We start from the raw sequence: 19,810 nt of genomic DNA, 5'->3' as shown, positions 1-19,810 counted from the left end.
GAGGTACTCAGTGTGTCACAGCTTAACACAAGGTACAAACAATGAAAATTAACACAAGCAAAGTTATACCAGTTCCTGTGCTACCCAGGGGAATCCCCAAGTAGCTATTTACACAGGCTCCCTTTCCCCTTTGCACTTTCAAAACAGTGCCAAGGCCAGGGAGCAAGGCCAAGGATCTAGCCCAGTTTTCCTTGCTGGTTTTGACCACTGAAAAGCAGCCAGTTTGGCAAGTTTTAACATCAACAGGCCTAATTATGATCTCATTTCCCCCCATTCACCTGCAGTGACTCCACTGACTTCAATGAACTGAAATGGATTTAAACTAGATCAAGAGTAGATCAATGGGACCTGATGTACTTTGGTGTACCAGATATCAGAATCTGGCCTTCTGAATGTATTTGAGGATTACTGACCCCCGGCTGCCATCTGCACCACAAGGTTTGTGTTTTGCTTTGTTTTAGAAGGAGACTGTGAAGAGTAACTTCGGCAACCGAACACCACAAGGAAAGCCTTCTAGGTAGGTGGAATATAATTACTCAGATTGGAGTTTAGTCCGTATGCCAGGATTAACATCCTGTTCCTCCACCAACATTGCTGGATCTTTAATGACCTAGAGTGCTCATGGCTTCAGCTTTAAATTCCACCCAAAACTTTCCTGATCTCTTTCTCTCTCCTCACTGCAGTGGAAAAATAAGACCCTGTGCTTCATCTGGCTATCAAAATGGTCTGAAGGCTAAACAAATCCTGCGTCTCTGGTTCCTTCTTATAGACCAGAGACATTTGTGTTAATCTACAGATGAGAGCTAGACCCCAACAAAGAATGTTTAGTCATTGCAAGCTTCCCAGTTATGGCTAAACTGTAACTAACTGTAACTATTTGCTTGAGCCATTCAAAAGCCCAGCTACAAGAGGCTGACTCCTAGAAAATGCAGTAGTTAGAGAAAATACTAATGTACAACCAGGTTCTCCCCTAGGAATAACATTCCCCAGGCATGTTGCTGTCAAAAATAAATGAGGATGAAAGAAGGGTGCCCTGCCCTCTGCAGTGATCTCTCTCCCTCTCTCTTCCGTGGCAGTTTAAAGGCTTCAGAGAGATACCGTTATGTTGTAAGAAAACTAGGCCCTGACTCATTAAAACTCCCATGACATGTTGCACAAGTTTAGGTGCATTCACCCCAGTGTCCTGGCCAAATTTCAACATAGGGACTTGCAGTGGCCCTGCTGCAATCCCCCTATGGTTTCGACAAGAGAGGTTTTTCTTCACTTCGCCTTCCTAAAAACCAGGGCACAATTCAGAGGGCGTAGGGCAAGTGTAAGCCCCCTTGGAGAGTATCCACAGCCCAGGAGGCCCTGATGCCAGCCACACAGCCAGATCTGTCACATCAGCTGTGCTTCTCCTCTCCTATCTTCTCAGGCCCAGGAGGTTTTCTGGGACAGGCCAGAGGAAAGAGGAGTTATGCTGAGGGAGGAAAGGTGTGGCTGTGGTGGTCCTGCACCTCAGTAATTCTGAGCTGCCTGTGTCGGGAGCAGGACCAGTAAGGTTGCCAACTTTCTAATTGCGTAGAACTGAACCCTGCCCCAAGGCCCTGCCCTGTGCCTTCTCTGAGGCCCCGCCCCCTACTCACTCCAGCCCCCCTCCAACCATTGCTCACTCTCCCTCACCCTAACTCACTTTCATTGGGCTGGGACAGTTGGTTGGGAGGGGTCAGGGCTCCAGCTGGGGTTGCAGGCTCTGGGGTGGGTTCAGGATGCGGGAGCGGGTTGGAGTGCAGGACGGGGTGAGGGCTCTGACTGGGAGTGCAGGCTCTGGGGTGGGGCGTTTGGAGTGCAGGAGGGAGCTCAGGGTTGAGGTAAGGGGTTGGGGTTCAGGGTGCAGACTCTGGGAGGAAGTTTGGGTGCGGGAGAGCATTCCGAGGGCATGGCGTTAGGGTGCGGGCTCCAGCTGGGCGGTGCTTACCACAGGCAGCTCCTGGTCAGTGGCGGAGCATGGTTAAAGCAGGCTCTCTACCTGCCCTGGCAACCGCACTGCTTCTGGAAGCAACCTAGGTGGAGGCATGACCAGGCAGCTCTGCGCAGTGTACACTGCCCGCGCCTGCAGGTGCAGTCCCCACAACTCCCATTGGCCACGGTTCCCAGCCAATGGCAGCTGCAGAGCTGGCGCTTGGGGCAGGGCCAGTGCATGGAGCCTCCCTGGCCCCTCACCTAGAGGCCGCAGGGACATGCTGCTGCTTCTGGGAGCTGCACAGAGCCAGGGCAGGCAGAGAGCCTGCCTAAACCCTGCTGCGCCACTGACCGGACTTTTAACGGCCCAGTCAGCTGTGCTGATCGGAGCCACCAGGATCCCTTTTCAACCGGGCTTTCCAATCAAAACTGTGATAACCAGAAACTTCTACGCTTAAACTCTGTACAGTTCACTTATTTTTTTAAACATCATCTTAATAAAATTTACTTTAACTGCACTTACAGAATTGCCTTAACAAATCATCATACAAACTGGGATCTGCACTTTGGTGCACAGGTGATACACAGGAGACATTAAAGCTTCCAATCCAACAATCACAGAACAATAAGAGCCAGCTTTGTGCCCTAGCTAGCAAAGGTAAAACAAAGGAGCAATTATAATCACAACTCTCCCTTCACTAAAGCTTTGAAAACTGACATGAAATCAGCACACAGGCATCACTCCCCCGCCCCCCCGAAATCCCTTACATTTATATACTTCCTCTTGAATGATCCAAAAGGCCTGGCACAGAAATCACTTTACGCACAAGGTAGAATGCAACCACCTCTAGGGTAGAACCCAGCAACTGTTTAGCAGGACACAGCAACTCTACATACCGATTTAGCAAAAGGAATGAAGAATACTGTATCTAACTGAATCTGCATTGGACAGAATGATTAACCTAAGTGTCCTGCCCAAATTGTAGTAGAAATAATCATTTCAAATGAGCACACGACTGGGTATTTGAAACATCTGAGCTCCACTCCATGCTCTGTCACTAATTTGGGGAGGCTTTAAGCAAGCCATTCAGGAGTATAGAAACTTCCATACCAGATCAGTCCAATGGTCATTCTAATCCAGTATCCTGGCTCTGATGGTGGCCAGTACCAGATGCTTTGAAAGGTGCAAAAAGATCCATAATGGGAAGTTGTGTAATAAGTTGTCCATAGGTGAAGTTTCTTCCTAACTCCTGACCGTGACAGATTGATTTATACCCTGAAGCATGAGGGTATATCCTCTCATATGTAACCATGTATGCACTTAGTGTACCAATGCTTAGTGAGTCTTTTTTTTTATTCCTACTTAGCTCCTGATCCAACGGCTATCTTGTGGCAATGAGTTCCATAAGTCAGCTACATAATGAGCATTATGTCCTGCTATCTGTTGTGCACTTGGTGCCTTTCTGGTTCATTGTCCATTCCCTTGCTCTTGTATCACGTTATGATAAACTGGAGCATCTAGATGACTTTTCCTATATATCTACCATGTACCCTCTATTCATTCTAATTTTAATTCTATCCCTCCTGCTATAGACATCTTTCCATTCTCATGTCCATCTCAATCCCTCATTTCATAAGTCCCTTCCAGATGAGGTGCCCAGCATGGAACACAGTATTCAAGATGAGAGAACACCATCAATTTCAATAATGGCTTTATAACATTATCAACATTATTTCCTTTTGCATTACCCTACCATACTGGTTGCTTTTTGATCACCCCTGACGTTTTCATCCATCTGTCCACTATAGCACCCCATCCCTGAGCAATTACAGCTAATTTAGAACCCAGCCCCATTAACAAACTGTGTCTCAATTTCCCCCATCTGTAAAATAGAGCTAATCATCATCACTGGTTTGTATCCGGGATGACAGTGGCTGTAAATCATTGTCAACTGACAGCTATTGTGTGACTAATGAGAAGTGCTGGTTTCCATTCAGTTCTGAGTGGATAATTGTCCACACAGAAAAGAAGCCAGTGACTGAACTCCAAACTCTTTTCCCCACCCCCAGAGGCATGCCAGGTCTGGAGCATACTGGCAGGGTAATGGGGTGAAACTGACACTGTCACTGCCTCTTCTGCAAATAAATACAGGGCTTCCGTCTTAAGGGCTGTCAGGCTTTCCCCGGTATAGAATCCACTTAAAGTCATTAAAAAACCCAGCTAAGCCAGGTAGCAAATGGAAAGGTTGCAACCTTCGGAGTTGTAGAGGCATCTGAACAATGATATCTCAGATCAAACCTCTCCAGCAGCCACAGGCAGCGAGAGTGTAAATTGGGCTGTGATTTAGCTCCATTTAGTGGCCTTTCTTCAATCACTCCTTTCATCACACACTGTGGGAACAGACTCGTATCCTTCATCTTTTAAGCTGTTGCCTGGAAATGGAAAGTGAAGAACTTAGGGTGAATGTGTGTTCGGGTACTTTCCCAAGTATGTGACAGTACACGTGTGTGCATGGGATGTGCGTGTGCAGCAGAAGGTATAAAACGGAGTGCTAGTGCACATATGTCTGCCCGGGGCACATGGAAGCAGAAGCATCTCGGAGAAAGAGTGAGAGAGAGAGAGAGAGAGAGAGAGAGAGAGAGAGAGCATGAGAGTGACGGTATATGCAGACATATTTCCTGCCAGTGGAGCTCCAATCCCAGGATTTCATGAGAAAAGCCCAGTGCTCTCCTACCCTGGCCTTAATTCCTCCCCATTCTGCTAAGGGCCCTTGATCAAGATGGATTTTTCTTGGGTATGATCGTTCTAGGGTTTTTATCTGATTTCCCCTCGGTTCACATTACAGCTGCCATTTGTCTCCATGGTGCCCACGCTGATTTACTGCCTCTATCAGCGCAGCTCTGGCACAAGCTGTACGAAAAAGGGACGGATCAAAGCTGGCATGAAACAAGGGTCTGGGCACGTAAGAGTGCAGGGAATGGAATGAGGGGCCAGGGGTGGGGGGAGGGGAATAGAAAATCATTTCATAAACAAATCAAAAGAGGGCAGTTTTATTCCCTATCATGTCCATAAACAACCTCATTTTAAGCTCATTTTAAGGCCTCCAGGCTAAAAAGAAGAGACAAACCCATCCGAAGGCACCAGTCCCACATCCCACTGGCAAAAAGCAGCAGCGGTTCAGAGAGGATTACTTTATTGCAAGGTATTTTTTTAATTTTTTTTTTTTTTGGCACACTGGATTAAGGCTCCTGTGACATGTGGTATCTAATACACAGGGACATCTTGTCAGAAGGCAACATGAGCTGGAGTGCTTTTTTGTTGGTTCTCTCCCCCACCCTTTTAAAGCCAGAAACTAAAGGATTCAGGAAAAAAATAAATCAACTTAAGCTTTTGTGTAGGGAATACATTGGAATAAAGAACCAGGCCTGCTGGAAGAGATAAGGGAACTGACAGTAATAACGCCAGGGGTCAGGAGGACAGATATTACGCCAGGCAGCCACAGCAGTAGGGGTGGATTTCTTGTGGCATTTGATCAGTCTGATTAAATCAGGACAATTAAAAAGGAGCACATGTCAACTGCTGGGTTTTAAAATAGTCTGTGATAGCTATATTTCCTCTCCTCCCCACAAACACTCCACTGTTTGTGATGATGACAATACTGAGAACTTGTTACAGTGCTTTCCATCCATAGGTCCCAAAGCAGCATACAAATGGTGTGTATCCATTGCCCCCTCCCGCATCTTGCCAATGAGGAAACTGAGGCATGGAGAAGTGAGGTGACTTGCCCAAAGTCAGGTGGCTAGTCAATGGCACAGAACTTCACTCTCTTGATTATCCTGCCAGATGTCTAGCCACAGGGGCTAATTGCCTCCCTCTTATGGGAAAGATGGGGATGGGCCAGAACCTGTGCCTGATAGCCAATCTCCTGGGGGATAAAATAAGCTTCCGGATCTGAGCCAGCCTCTGGTTTTGGTTTTGCAAACCCAGCTGTGGCTGGGCTGGTAGAGGCCAGTGTGGTTACAACAAGGTAAGTGCTTTATTGATGGCAAGCCCTAGTGACACAGCAGTCAGCAGCGCTACTTCCCAGTTTAGCAAGACCTCTGCCAATGTTAACTCCTTCAGTGCCTACCAGTACCCCAACACCATGCCCTGCTTTTACCCTTCTCTCTTGAGTAAGCTCTGATTCCACCCACCTGTCCCTTCCTGTATTTCGAACAAAGCAGAAAGCACCCGAGGAACTCCATTTAACTTTCTTCCTTTATGGAAAACAGTCCTGTAGAATTTAACAGAAATTTTTAACTTCCCTACAGGATTTAATAGAAAATTATATCCCAGTGATAGAATTCTATCGGATGGCTCAAGACAACCACAGAAAGCATCTCCTTTTATTACATTCTAAAGGTTAAGCACGCCTAGCCCACCGAGTCTCCCACAGCAGTATATGATTATTCCTTCCAATGCTTTGTCTAATCTACTTTCTAGTGACTCTAATGATGAGCTTCTGCCACTTCCCTTGGGACACCAGTCCCACCACCCAATAAATCCCAGTGGGATAAATGGTGCCTTCTGAACAAGGGGTGGTGCATAAGCTGCACAATTGCAGCAGCCGCCCCAGGAGGCATTGTGACTCAGACACAGTTCTGAATCACAATTATTCCCTTGCTTCCCTCTCACTCCATGGGATAGCCCATACCAGCAATAAGTTACTACCCACTGTCTGCTGAGTCAGCTGTGCAGACCTGTGAGGGGGCAGCAATGGAACCACTTGTTCTCCACCTGCTCCACCCCTACCTGCTCTAGGGAGTGAGTAAATAAGCACATAACCCTGCTTACTCCTGTGTGCCAACATCCAGATAGCCCTTATAGGGGTACGTGGGTGGGGAGCTTCTTATTCCCTTGCACATGTGCATAACCCAAGTCACCATCTACCCCACTAAGATAACCTACAGTTTCCTGTGCTCAATTTTATCTCATTATTCAAGGAGCATAGACCCTTTGGGTCACCCTAAGTAATTCCTCTCCTTCCTTGATGTTTGCAGCTTTCTGGTGGTTGTAGATGGTTATCACCTCCCCTTCTTTAGCCCTGGCTGGATAGCTTCCCACCCCGCGGATGAGCACTGATATCCCTCCAAGAATGAGGCTGATCAGGTGACAGAGTTGTGGGGGATGTTTGGGTTTTTGTCTTGTCAGCAGAGAAATTCCTTATATGCTGATGAACTTGGTGTACTTTTACTGCCAAAGAGCTCCAGCCTCAATATACCTATGAGCAGCATGACAGAATGACTTGCTCAAGATCAATTGAAATTCACTGAACCTTGAGAAGGGCCTTCTGCTGCAGCCTAACTTTATGACTCTCCCACTACTCCCACCTGGGTGTTCTTTCTAACTGAAACTGACAGGGCAATGATTAGCTGACAAGTTCATTAACGTTCACCTCGTTGGAATTCACTCCCTCAGATCCCTTAGAAGAAAATAAACAGCATTTAAAAAACTGGTTCGAGGCGGTTCTCCTGGCTTGAGTAGCAGCAGCTCAGAAAGAGTGGAAAGAGATAGACGCTGCAGAGGGACACACTGGCTGTCCCCAGTCCACCTCACATGGTCATCTCAGGTAGTCATCATCACTAGGAACCTTGCTGACATTCATTCAAATGTAGGAATTAAGGTTGCTGGGTTTGGGTTCTTTTCCCCGCCACCCAAAGGAACCTAATGGAGGTAGGTGTCCAAGTCTCACTGATATTCAACAGGATTTAGGTGCCTAACTCACTTAGCTGCCTTTGAAAATCCCCGACTTTACTACATTCTGGGATGGCAGAGCTAAACTGAAGCTGTCAGCTGGATGAGGTAGTGGATCCCATCTGAGATTCCACCACCCCCGCTCCTTTTTTTTTTTTTTTTTTTTTTTTTAAATAAAACTAGAGCAACATCAAGTCAACTCCTCTGCAGCAAGCCATTCCTGCTGGCCAGAAGGAAGTGATGTTCAGCCACAGTGGAAGCCACCACACAGTATGAAAGAATAGAGAAAATGGTTTAGCCTGATACACAGAGGTGTAACTAGAAGTAGTGGGGCAAAGCTGAGCAAATGAAGGGGCAATTTTCCCATGGGTTCTGTAGAGCGCTTGACACATTTTAGGCCTTATGCATAGGGACACAAGCTGGGCATTAGGGACAAGCTCCCCCACCGTGAGATGTTAGACTGCTGAGTGTCTCCACAAGGGAAGTGATGGGAACCTCAACTCTTGAGTCAGTTAAATGTAGACTGGAGAGTATACTCTAAGGACAGTCATCCATGGGCTGGGATGGCTGGGATGGCTTGGATGACCAGATCAATCTTTCTTAACTCTCAAATCTATGACTCTGTGCAGCGTGTGCGCCATACAAAGCAGTAACACTTGGGAGCGTTTCCCTCAAGACTCAGGGAACCCAGAGAAGATCTACTGTGGTTACAACCCAGATACGTGAACAGGGAGCAGGTCCAGCCCTAGTCATCACATCCGTACCCCTTGGTGCTACCATTGTTGAAGCACAGTTGTGCCCTGTAATGTGACTATATAAAAATGCCCCTTCTTATTCAGCAAGCTTGCTCCCCAGGAGTATTCAAGGTCACACATGCTAACTTCAGAGACAAGAATAAGCATTTACTGCTTTTAGCTTATGTTGCCCCTGCAGTGTTGATTCTAATGGGGATTTGTGCTTATTTAAAAAAAAAGCCACCCACCAGTGACAAACTATATTATCATTATTGTTAACTCACTGGTCACCATCAATGGTGTTAATTCTGGAACCCTGGCGTTTCCCCGCTGCATATATCATCTGACAGGCTTGAGTAGACTCATGGGCTCTGGATGTGAGCTGTAGATGGGTTCCAGGTCTGACCACGAGCATCTCTAGTGACAAGGCAGCTTCCTCTGGCAACTTGTTCTGTTGCCACGTCCTTTGGAGTCAGTCCGAATTCTCCCTGCTGCAGCTTAAGCCAATGACTTCTTGTCCTGTCCTTGCTGACTAATGAAAATAATTGGTCCCTGTACTCTAGATACAGTAACACTGCTTTTCATATTCATAGCTTGTTACCTTAGCTGCCCTCGGGGTTCTTTCCCTTACACTGAACATGCCCACTTCTCTTAACCTCTCCTCAAAGGCCCTTTCCCCCCCAGATCCCTGGTAGTTTTTATTGCTCTCCTCTGAACTCTTTCCAATTTGTCCTTTGAAACCTCCTTACCCTCGCTTAGGTGGCCAGAGCCCATGATATAATGTGGTGGGCATCAGGCAGAGCTTTCATTTTACCTCTCCGTCTCCCAGCCAATGGGGCTTTGCATGTTATTTCAGTGCAGTATTTGTGACTTAATCATCAATTTAAAGCTACTGCAGACAGCAGCAGACCCTGCAGGAGTAAACAGTCTCTCAAACAGCATGAATATTAGGGGTTCTTAATTGCCCTTGTAATCACATTGTGGCTTCTAAGTAGGAACCTTTGCCAGGCAAAGCTGAACTACGATGCCAACTTTTAAATTCTGCAGAACCTGCTATGGCATCAGAAATCAGCCCCATTTGCAAAAAAAATTAAGTGACCTGACAACTGAGATAAACACCATTCTTACTAGTTTCTTACAGACACCATACTAAGCCCTGATTCAGCAAAGCACTTAAGCAAGCGCTTAACTCTGAGCACATGCATAAGTCTATTCTCTTCGGCAAAGCACTTAAGCATAGGTTTAAGTCCCATTGAAGATCCATACTGCCCATATCTGAGCAGTCCATTCTTTTAGGCTGTCCCAGAATGTGCATAATATCAGGTCAGTGATATTTATGGCAAGCGAGGCTTGTCCATGCAAGAAAGTTGCACGGGTTTAACTTAAATTGGTTTAAAACTGATTTAATTAGATTAGTACAAAACCTTGTGTAGACACTCTTATTTTAGTTTAAGAAAGGCTTATTTTGGTTTGGTTTAAGGGTATGTCTACAGGTGTGGCGCTGTAGCCACTTACTCCAGCAATGGAAGAAATTTCGCCCTCACTCTCCAAGAGGCAGTCATTAGGTTCACAGAAGATTTCTGTCAGCCTAGCTGTATCTAGAATGGAGGTAGGTTGACTAACTACATTGCACAGAACATTACATTTTTCATAGCCTTGAGCGATATAGCTAGGTCAACCTAAGGTTTTAGGTTGAGACGATGCCTGAATCAGCTTAGGACTTGTCTACACATTAACTGGTACTAAAATAGCTATATGGGTTTTAATTCACACCTTTAGTAATTGCAGAGCAAAAAAGTCATGCGTAGATATTGTTTCCCCAATTAAAAGTCCTATTTTGATTTAACTTAAATCAATAGTAAATTAGATTGAATTAGGACACTCAATATGAAATAAGTGTCCACACAGACTTGTATGGAAATAAAAATCAGGCTTAATTAACACCTTTTGTTGTTATTTTGGTTCCGGTCTGTGTGAAGGCTAAATCCACATATACCACTCAAACTGAAAGAAGAGTGTCTAATGCACAGTTCAGCACCAGTTTAACTACATTAGTTTGAGATCACACCTTTAGTTAAACTGGGACAAGATTGTGTGTAAACAAGGCCTAGATTTACAAGATTTAAAATATGTTTTACTTCTTTAAGCAGCATATAACCAACCTGTGGATTTCACTGCTGCAGGAGGTGGTCATGGAGCAGAGTCAAAGGCTTTGATTTACCACTAGGTTACTCCTTTTTATCGTGATGCAGTTAAAGTGGTGAATTAGGCCCAGTGATATAGATTAAAAAAACCTATCTCAGCAGGAATTTTTCAATTAAGTGTCATGTTTCATTGCAGCATTGGGATTTGGCCATGGCATGCAGGCATGATACCAACCCTGATGGAATGAGGGTCTGATGAGGTCTGGAAAACAGGATTTCTCCATGTGCTATAACACCAGTTCTGATTATGCAGGTATATGGACCAAATTTCATCTTTCAAAAACCAACACTCTTGAGTGCTAATAATTTTTACCTGTTGCTTCTACAGAGCAGCATGGCACCTGGTCAGAAAAGCCAAACTGAAAGTTCCTTGTTTCTTGGATTCATTGGATGTATCACGGAGATCCTTGTTACGGAATTCCTTAATGTGTACATGCATTATGATAGACAAGGATTGTGGCATTGTCTATTAAGGTTGCCTAATACTTCCCATTATAGGATCTTGTTGCCAGATGTTTTAATATTTTTGCCAAACTATTGGGCTGAAATTTCCCATGCTGAGTGCCTGCCTCAGGCAGAATTTTGCAAGGAAATTTCAGCCAACACAGTTCAGCAATTTCCAAGAGCAAGGCCAGGGAGAAATAACATTGTTTTGCCCATGTTCTGGTGATCTTTTGTTTGAGAAGCTCTAGCAGGGGCTTGAAATTTGGCAGGATGATGTGTGTGTCAGGGATGTGCCTTGCGCTGGTCTGGTGAAAATCTGCACAAAGTTGGCCATGTTACAAGCCCTTCAAAAAAAAAAAAATCTCAGTTCTCACATGCTCAGTAGAAACTTCTTATAGTTTAGCACCATAGAAAAGCCTATGAGGAAATTAATTCCATCTTCAAAGCAGGGTTTGAATAGTGTGAAGTAAATAAGGCCTGGGACCACACATTAAACTACGGGGATAAAAGAAAACATTAAATAGCTACTCATTCTATGACTGCCATCCATCTCGTGCATTGAATGACACAGGGGTCTGGTGGAAAAATAGTACGTGATCATGTAATTAAAGGCTGTTATAATGCATATGCACAGTGGAGCCGAATTAAGGTGGTACAGGCAACCTTAATTCTGGCATTTCCTATTTCTGAGTGCTTGACTTTACAACCTTAATAATGTTCTTTTAATGTAGTTGTGTGTGTGTGTGTAATAAAATATATCAGTTACTACAAAAAATGACATGGCTAATTCAGTTATCCTCTGACTATTGGTAGATTTCCGTTCAGCTTAACTATGGAGTGGTTATTAATGCCTCTACATTAGAGACCTGGATCATACCTTCATTCCCTGCAGAAAACTCACAGGAAGACTCAGACACAACATTTTTGTGAGATTCCCCCACACCCCAACAACATCCCATGGGGGTGGAGGGGGAAGCAAAGCAGTTTCAAGTAGTAGCAAGCTGCACCAGCACAAGTCACAATTCATAGCAGTTTATATTGTCTACACTAGGGGGTTGCTCCAGCGCAGCTACATTGGTGATAAATCCCCAGTGTAGACAAGGCCTAATACTTTAAACAAATCTAAACCAGATGATCCTTCTGTAGAGTATGACAGCATTCTACAAACCATTTCACGTGACTGATGCTACGAATGCACCACATGCAAGCTACATGCTGTATGCATTTTAACTCTTATTGTTACTTGAAAATTCATTCATTTTGATTTTAGCCACAGGAAATCAGATGGCTGGTTAATTTGTGTTTCAGGCTGTTTTCCCCTTAACCTCCCCATAGGCTGCACTGCATTAAAACGCTAGAAGATCGCTGAGGGCCTTAAAATACCACCACTGCCACTCTACTCCCACGTAAATGCATGCTCCTGCAAAATGACCAAATCCTTTGGTTCTCTGGCTTCAGTGCCGAACACACCCAGTCAGACAGCTCTCGTGGATCTCAGCACTGTCCACGCAGCTGAGAGAATACTCCACGTTCCTTAGCCAGTATGCGGGATCACAAAAATCTCAACACAGGCAGAGCCTAAATTTAGGTCACTGATCAAACTTGAACTCTGGGTTTCAAACTGCAGCTGTCAAAGCCCAAAGCATAAGGGGCTACAGTGCCTTAGCACCATGTCACAGGGTGCACTCACCACCAGCAGGGCCGCCGAGAGCAGGTTCGAGCCCCGGTGAAAAAAATTTTTCAGGCCCCCCAGCAAGGGCAGACCAGCTAAACAGGGCCAAGAAAGCTGGGGAAGCCAGGCTCAAGTAATTTGTACCCACTTCCCCTCCTCATCAGCCCTGCTCACCAGGGGCACCTCCTCGTGGTTGCACTGGGGATTAGCTCCTTCCAGGTGCTGCACCCTCCTCTGGTGGTCTCTCCACCCACTGTCCTCTCTCTCTCACCCTGTGGCTACAGCTCCCCCTTGGTGATTGGCCCTCCAGCCACCTCACTAGGGTCCTCCCCTCCCAAGGTATCAAAGGATTTCAGGGCAAACTGTTCCAAGCAGCCCAGCCTATGCCACTTACCCAGTGGCCAGCAGAGGAACACAGACCCACTCTCTACTTTGGGTTCTAGATCAGGGGCCTTCTAGTCAGCAGCTAAGGTCTGCACCCTCCTGAACCTTGCTGCCTTTTCCCCTGAGCCTTGCCTTACCTTCCGGCTCTCCCCATCTCTAGGTCTACCAGCCCAAACTCCCTGCTAGTAAATGTATACTATTCTGTATAGTCCCAAGCATGCTTTTCACCCAGGGAGTGGCTACACACTACTTTCCTGCAGCCCCAGCTGTCCTAAAATATTGGACTTTATACAGGCCCCTCCTGTTCCTGTCCAGCTGAGCCTCCTCTCTGATTAATCCCTGCCCTCTGGCTTCTCCTCCAGGTGCAGCCTGGGCACTTAACTGGCCTGCCTAGCCACCTTAACTACTTCAGGTCTTGTGTGGAGTGGACAGTGCATCTCATGTCATCACACCCCCCCCATAAATATAACCCTTGGGAACTTAAGTGGCAGATCCAAACATAAATTCTTCAAAAGCTGCTGGATTGCCAAAGACTAAGAAACATACGAATGAAGTGTAAAAGTACATTTGTCCAAGTTTTAGAAGCTGGAAGTATGGGGAACTATAGCTTTGCAAATATCCTCAGGAAGGAGTGGGCCTGGTTTTCCATCTGGAATTGTGATGTCTGCTTTCTTGAAAGGAAAGGACAAGGACATTTTGCTTTTTCACTGCTCCGTGGAAGCTTAGAATTGAATGGCTGAAACTCCAGAAAGATTATGCTCATTGGAAAAAGCTTCCCTCAGTCTGTCCCTGGGAAAAGAAAGGCCCCATTTGATAGCTCACATTTCATATAATCAGATTTTAAATGAGCTTATCGTTTATACAGCACCTTCCATCCTGTAAAATTCCAAAGCAATTTACCAACTATAGGCTATGTTCTGACTCCATAGGAAAATATTCCCAAGTGGCCGAATGAATATTAGTAAAAAGGCTGGACACCATCAGAGATTCATCTGCCCTCAGGTTCTCACCCAGTGACAGCAGCAGTGGGGATTTTACAAAAACAACCAATTATTCCTGGTATAGACACAGCTTAGAAGAGAATGCAATGAGAAAATGACAAGACTACAAAAAGGGGCCACATTCTTTTCTCAGTGACACCTGTGTAAATCTGGAAGCCCTCCATTAAAGTCATCAGAATCTCTCCAGATTTCCTTTGAGAGAGGAACTTGGCTCAAGGAGTTCAAATGAGCCCGTCGTAATCTAAAATTCTGTTCTCACCTTGATTTTGCTCAATTGTGCCCAATTATAATTAAGCAAAAATGAAATGCGCACTCATAAAAATGACACCTCTACAAAACCCTGCAGTGTGAAGAGGCTGCAACTGCCACTATGCACCACGACCATTAAACATCTTTTTGTCTTATCTGTGAGCCGTGCGTCTCTATAATGTGTTATGAGGTGTGTTTGTAATTGTCTGATGCTGGCACTGGTCCTTGAAAAGGAAATGGTGTGTGTCTAAATGCAGACAAAGCTTTTTAGGAAGCCACGACAAAGCAGCTTTTCCCCTCTCGCTTGGGCCAAATTAGAGCCTTTGGACTTACTCTTTCCACGGCTTTAAAAGAAAAGAAAGAATCTATCTCAATTGCCTTGGCTCTGGAAACAATAGTTAGAGGATAGACGGTGATTTCAGAGCTCATTTGTTTTTGCAGTGCACAAGGTCCTTTCTCCTCACATCATTTTGTAATATTTTATTGTCAGCATCTTAGACTATAAAACTGACGAGTAAAAGCCTCAGTTCCACTTGAAATAGTAAATTAATAATAATAATAATAATACAATCTTTTCCTTTTCTTTTAGCCTGATCTTCAAATGAACCAATTTTGTTTCTTCTGACACCATATTTCTTGCTGCTGGCTCCAGTTCTTTTTCAAATGAGAGGCAATGATTAGCTCACTTGCTCCCACAAATAGTATTAGGTTTGGAGTTCAACCCTGTTTATGGTAAATTACTATCTTCAACCTATATAGCAGGAGCAGGAGCAGGAGTGGGATCTAGTGGTCAGAATGTAGGGCTTGGCCCAGAGTCAGGAGTGCTGGGTTCTATTCCAGCCTCTGCTGCTGACTCAGTGCATAAGGGGAACCAAGTAATTGAACCTCTCTGTACCTCAGTTTGTCCAGCTGTAAAATGGGATGACATCATAACAATGTTGTTGTGTACTTGTGAATCACAAGCAGCCCCTTGGATTTCCTCAATAAAATGCTTCAGTGTGCTAAAACAACAAAAACAGAGTCCAAAGAGTGAGTGAACAAAACAGCAGGCGAACCAGATTCCAGACAGCGCTGTCTGCTTTGACGCATCCTCCAAACTGCTGCCCTATACAACTACCTTTGTCTACTTAGAGACAGCTGCAGACTAACACATTATTACAGCTAATGTGTCACCAATTTTTGCTGTTCCAAAGATCATTTTTGCTTACAACACAATAAATCAGACTTTGAAAGGCCCAATTCTCTCAGCACCAGGCTCAGATCCAGCACACATATTGCCCCAACTTAGATCATATTCATGCACTCTGAGGCAAGTCAACCCATTAATTCCTGAACTAAAAGTTAACAGTGAAAAGCACAGAACACTGTATTTACCTTCCTCTTGAGGGTGCTGTAAGGGTTAATTAAGGTTTATAAGGAGCTTTCATATATTTGGCTGAAAGGCAAATGATTAGTATTACAAATAGCGCCTTGATAAATAAACCAGTGGATGCCTGATGAAACTGTCATCACCGCTCATTTTCTGAATGCAAATGTTAACGATGATCAATCCCTGCTCCCAGCGCATACGCTCAGCACATACCGTATGAAAACAAAGAGAAGAGCTTAATGGATCCACAGACAAACGGAGCTCCAGGAGCCACATGTATATACTGGGCCATTAGTGGAACAGTCTTTTATTGCCTTCAGTTGAATAAGCTGCCTAAGAAAGTAGCAGCCTCACTGCCATAGTCTGTTATCCACAGCTGACATGGAGGTATATCTCCTCTTGTCTTATGTGTCCAGATACAGACCCAGTGCAGGGCTATCTTCATTAGTCTGGAGACAGACAGTCTTAGGGTCTGTCTACATTACAATCAGGAGGTGTGATTGCAGCATGTGTAGACATACCCAAACCAGCCTCAATCGAGCTAGCTCAAATTACAATGGCAGTGCAGCCACATGCGAGCTGCCAGAGTACAGACCCAGTGGCCCAGGCAGCTTGTAGTCAGGTGGCTAGCCACTGTTAGTCAAGCTAGCTAGAGCAAAGCTCTCTCAGGTCTGTCTACATGATGCTAGCATACCTCCCCATTGCTGTGCAGACATATCCTGAAACAGCCATTCTGGGAAGAACAGTCCCACTCAGCTCAGTGGCGTATTGACTCTGGAACTTAATGATGCCAATTGGAATTTCAACTTTTTAAGCAGCCTCATGGACGACAGTTCACAGAAACAGTAGATGATTAAGAGACCTTGTGTGAGATATGCCACCCAGATCATGGCTTGGTCCAAGAATCAGAAAATCTACTGTATGTTAATGCCACCACCTTAGATTATTTGTCCTGAAAGAAGTTATCCTTTGTTTACATTCTGCCCTTCCACTAGATTGGTCAGCTTAATTTAGTGTTTCAGAGTAACATGCTACAGCTGCAAGTGTACTGCTGGCAGAGTGTGCATCCCCTCCTAGTGGCTGACCTAGGAGTGGATAACAGCCCACAATTGCTACTAGCTAATGGCATAATTCCTTTCATTTAAGTGATAGAGATCTGGGCTTTGGTGTTGAAGGTCCTGGTTTCAAGTCCTACTGATGATCCATGTGGGAACTCATTAGGCAAGCCATAAAAAAAGTCAAACTAAATAGCCTGGTTTGGAAAGGGAGAAATATATTATGAAGAGCTGGGACCTGAAGTGTTCCTCAACAGCTAACGATGATGGAGATAGTATCTGTGCTGCGTCCCACCTTAAAGGGACTCGCCCACCTCTTCTGACTTACATTCACAGCTTGGGGTCATGTCTGATCCTTGGTTGCTTCTGGCTATTCAGATCACAGCAGTGGCCAAGAGTAATTCCCAACCATCATCTGCTTATAGCAAGGAGAATGCAATCCATTTTCTCAGATGGGAGACCTCAGCAGAGTGATCTGTGCATTTGTTTCCTCTAGACCGGTTCACTGTACCACACTCTGTCTAGAGCTGCATTTTCATGCCACTTGAAGACAACAATCTAGAATGAGACTGCCTGGTTATTTGGCCACGTTTCTGCAAGGAGAACATTACACCTGAGCTGAAGAGGCTCCACTGGCTTCTAGTTAGTTACTGGGTGCAACTGAAGATGGTATGGAAGCTAGGAAGCCCTATATCAGAACTTGGGACATGCATATTTTAGAGACCTGCTTTTCTTGAGCTGGCTTTCAGGGCACATTGTAAGATTTATTGAGCCAGGCCACGCTGCAAGCTTTGCTCATGTGAGTAGGCTTTACACACATGCACAGTCCTATGGAAGTCAATAGGAGTACTCCCGTGAGTAAGAATTACTCACATGAGCAGGGCTGACAGCCCAAGGGGAGGGTCTAAACAGGCGAGTGGGCCTGTACTGCAGGAAGGTCACTGATTCCACTTTGGATTGCTCTGGGAGACATTTTTTAAATACTGACTTGTGCATGTGCTTTGAATCTAATGATAAGTGTCTGGAACACAGCAAAATACATGTAAACAGACAGGCAATCAGCAATCACACGAGCCCCATTGGGAGGGAGACGGCTGCCGTCTCCATCCTTAACCAATGGAATTGGACATAAGTCAGATGTAAAACATTCTCAGCTACATCCCATTCATCTCCCATAGCAAAGGCATCACCGCACATGCACTTTAACGATGCTGTTCAGAAGAGACCTTATAAATCCCTTTATAAATTAATGAGGGGACAGATTCACAACTGATGGAATTCCGCACAGCTCCACTAAAGGCAATGGAACAAGGCCAGTTTATACCAGCTGAGGATCTGGCCCAAGGTCTCTTTCCCAGCTGATCTTCCTGTTACATTGACTCCCGCAGCGGCTTTGGAACCAAGAAGGGGAAGAGGGAGGGAAAAATCAATTTAATTGCAGCTTAGTAAGCAAATGTGCTAAGTGTTGCTGGCAAAATGTGAGCACTTTATTGTGAGGGTGGGGGGAATGGCTCTTTTCATTGCATGGGAAAGAGGGGTGATAACAAATCTACCAGGCTGTCATCTGGTTTTCACCCCTTCCCCTTCTTTAAACAGGAGGAAGCCTCCAAGAGGCACACAGTTAATGGTAGATATTTTGTGCTTGTACGATTCCATTTAATAGTCAATCCACTGCACCCTTTGTTGTTATCCGACACGTAATTACCCTTTCATGCAAAGCGTCTCTCTTTAGCAGATCCCAGTTTTGCTTTCTCCGCAGATACATCCCAGTGATTTGTTTTATTGCACCAAATGCTGGGCTGTCCTCGTGGAAGGGGAATGGTTCTAACTACATTTCTCTTGCACAGCTGCAGCACGTTGCTTGTGCATTTTTTATTATTTCTCCCATGTTTTCTTTTCCATCTGCACAGAGACTCGAGCTAAGAAAAAGTACCAAATTGGCATCCTCCAGGGGCATGTGCGCTGCCAACTCTAATACCATCTGCAGAGCTTGCATATAAAGCAACATGCGTGCTCACAGGGACTGTGTTTTAAAAAGAGCTCGTTCAGTTATGTGCAAAATACCACACTCGCCATGGGGATTATGACATCAAGCTGAGAAGTAGCACCACTTCTAGGGGCTGATCCTGCTGCCACTGAAGTCACTTCAAAACTCCCATTGACCTCAGTGGGCCAGGCTCAGCCCCTGAATGACTAAAGGACTGACTGTAATCAGGCTGCTCACAGGCCTTGGTGCTAGATGAAAGCAGGGCTCTTCGCTCCGGAGCTGAAATCCAATACTCATTACAGCCAGTGCCTTCTGCCAACCTTTGCAGTTCTTTGGTCACGAAAGCTGCCCAGGCAGCTCCTTCCAAACAGCTGTCCTGTATCTGGAAAGTTGTCATTCCCTTATTTATATGCTGAGTAAACAATGTGCATCCTTCCCAAAGAACAACAACCCTGCGCCAAGTACACCTTTGTATAAAACCTCTACTCAGCTACTTGGACTTATCAGGATAAAGCAGTGATGTACCAAATACATTGTATATACTTCACTGTGTGGTGGTGTTATGCAGAACAACACTGCTCCAAGTATTAGACCTAAAATTTGTATACTTACCTGTGCCTTATACATGCCTATTTACCCGGGTATTGGTCTGTAAATATCACTATAAAGCACTGAGAGTTTTTTTAAATGGTTCAATAGACTGTACCTTATATTTTCTGCAAAAGTTCTTATTCCTGTGACAAATTACTGTGGGAGGGGAGGAAAACAGGGACTTCAGTTGATGGTGATCACCCTCACTCTTTGATATGGAAACCGGTGTGAAGCTCTTCCCACAGAGATGATGCTTATGAAAGGCACAAAGCCACTGCACCAAATTACAGCATATACATTATATATGTAATTTACTGTGTATTGTGTAGCACCCAAAGTGTGCTAGGCACCCTTCCGACACACAGATAGATACAGTTGCTGTCCCAAAGAGTTAATAAGCTGATAGCAATTTGGGGACAGATTTTCAGAAGAGCTCACTCAGAGG

General features: G+C 45.0%; 1 protein-coding gene and 1 long non-coding RNA gene across 5 annotated transcripts in view; one reads left to right on the top strand and one right to left on the bottom strand.

The window, feature by feature from the left end:
* Window positions 1-19,810, bottom strand: part of GALNT14 (polypeptide N-acetylgalactosaminyltransferase 14) — a 188,048-nt gene that overhangs the window by 155,428 nt on the left and 12,810 nt on the right. Inside the window, exons 1-3 of one of the 4 annotated variants that reach the window (XM_039532167.1) lie at window positions 13,251-13,281; window positions 6,136-6,215; window positions 4,195-4,374 (exon numbers count right to left, since the gene is read on the bottom strand). The exons of 1 other annotated variant lie outside the window; for it this stretch is intronic. In XM_039532167.1, coding sequence (XP_039388101.1) covers window positions 4,195-4,359 — 165 coding nt within the window. In that variant the 5' untranslated portion in view covers window positions 4,360-4,374; window positions 6,136-6,215; window positions 13,251-13,281. Of the gene's footprint in view, window positions 1-3,695; window positions 4,375-6,135; window positions 6,216-13,250; window positions 13,282-15,258; window positions 15,365-19,810 lie in introns of those variants that run through there. 2 more of the 4 variants (XM_039532166.1, XM_039532169.1) reach the window with 2 other exon arrangements.
* LOC120401917 lies at window positions 6,976-14,144 on the top strand. Its single transcript, XR_005596834.1, has 3 exons — window positions 6,976-7,090; window positions 10,750-10,866; window positions 14,043-14,144. It is a non-coding gene; the product is annotated as an uncharacterized LOC120401917 (long non-coding RNA).

This window comes from Mauremys reevesii, linkage group 3 (assembly GCF_016161935.1).
Source record: "Mauremys reevesii isolate NIE-2019 linkage group 3, ASM1616193v1, whole genome shotgun sequence".
Classification (NCBI taxonomy): Eukaryota; Metazoa; Chordata; order Testudines; family Geoemydidae; genus Mauremys; species Mauremys reevesii.
Note: the sequence above shows the minus strand (reverse complement) of the source record. Positions and strands in the feature narration are given on the sequence as shown.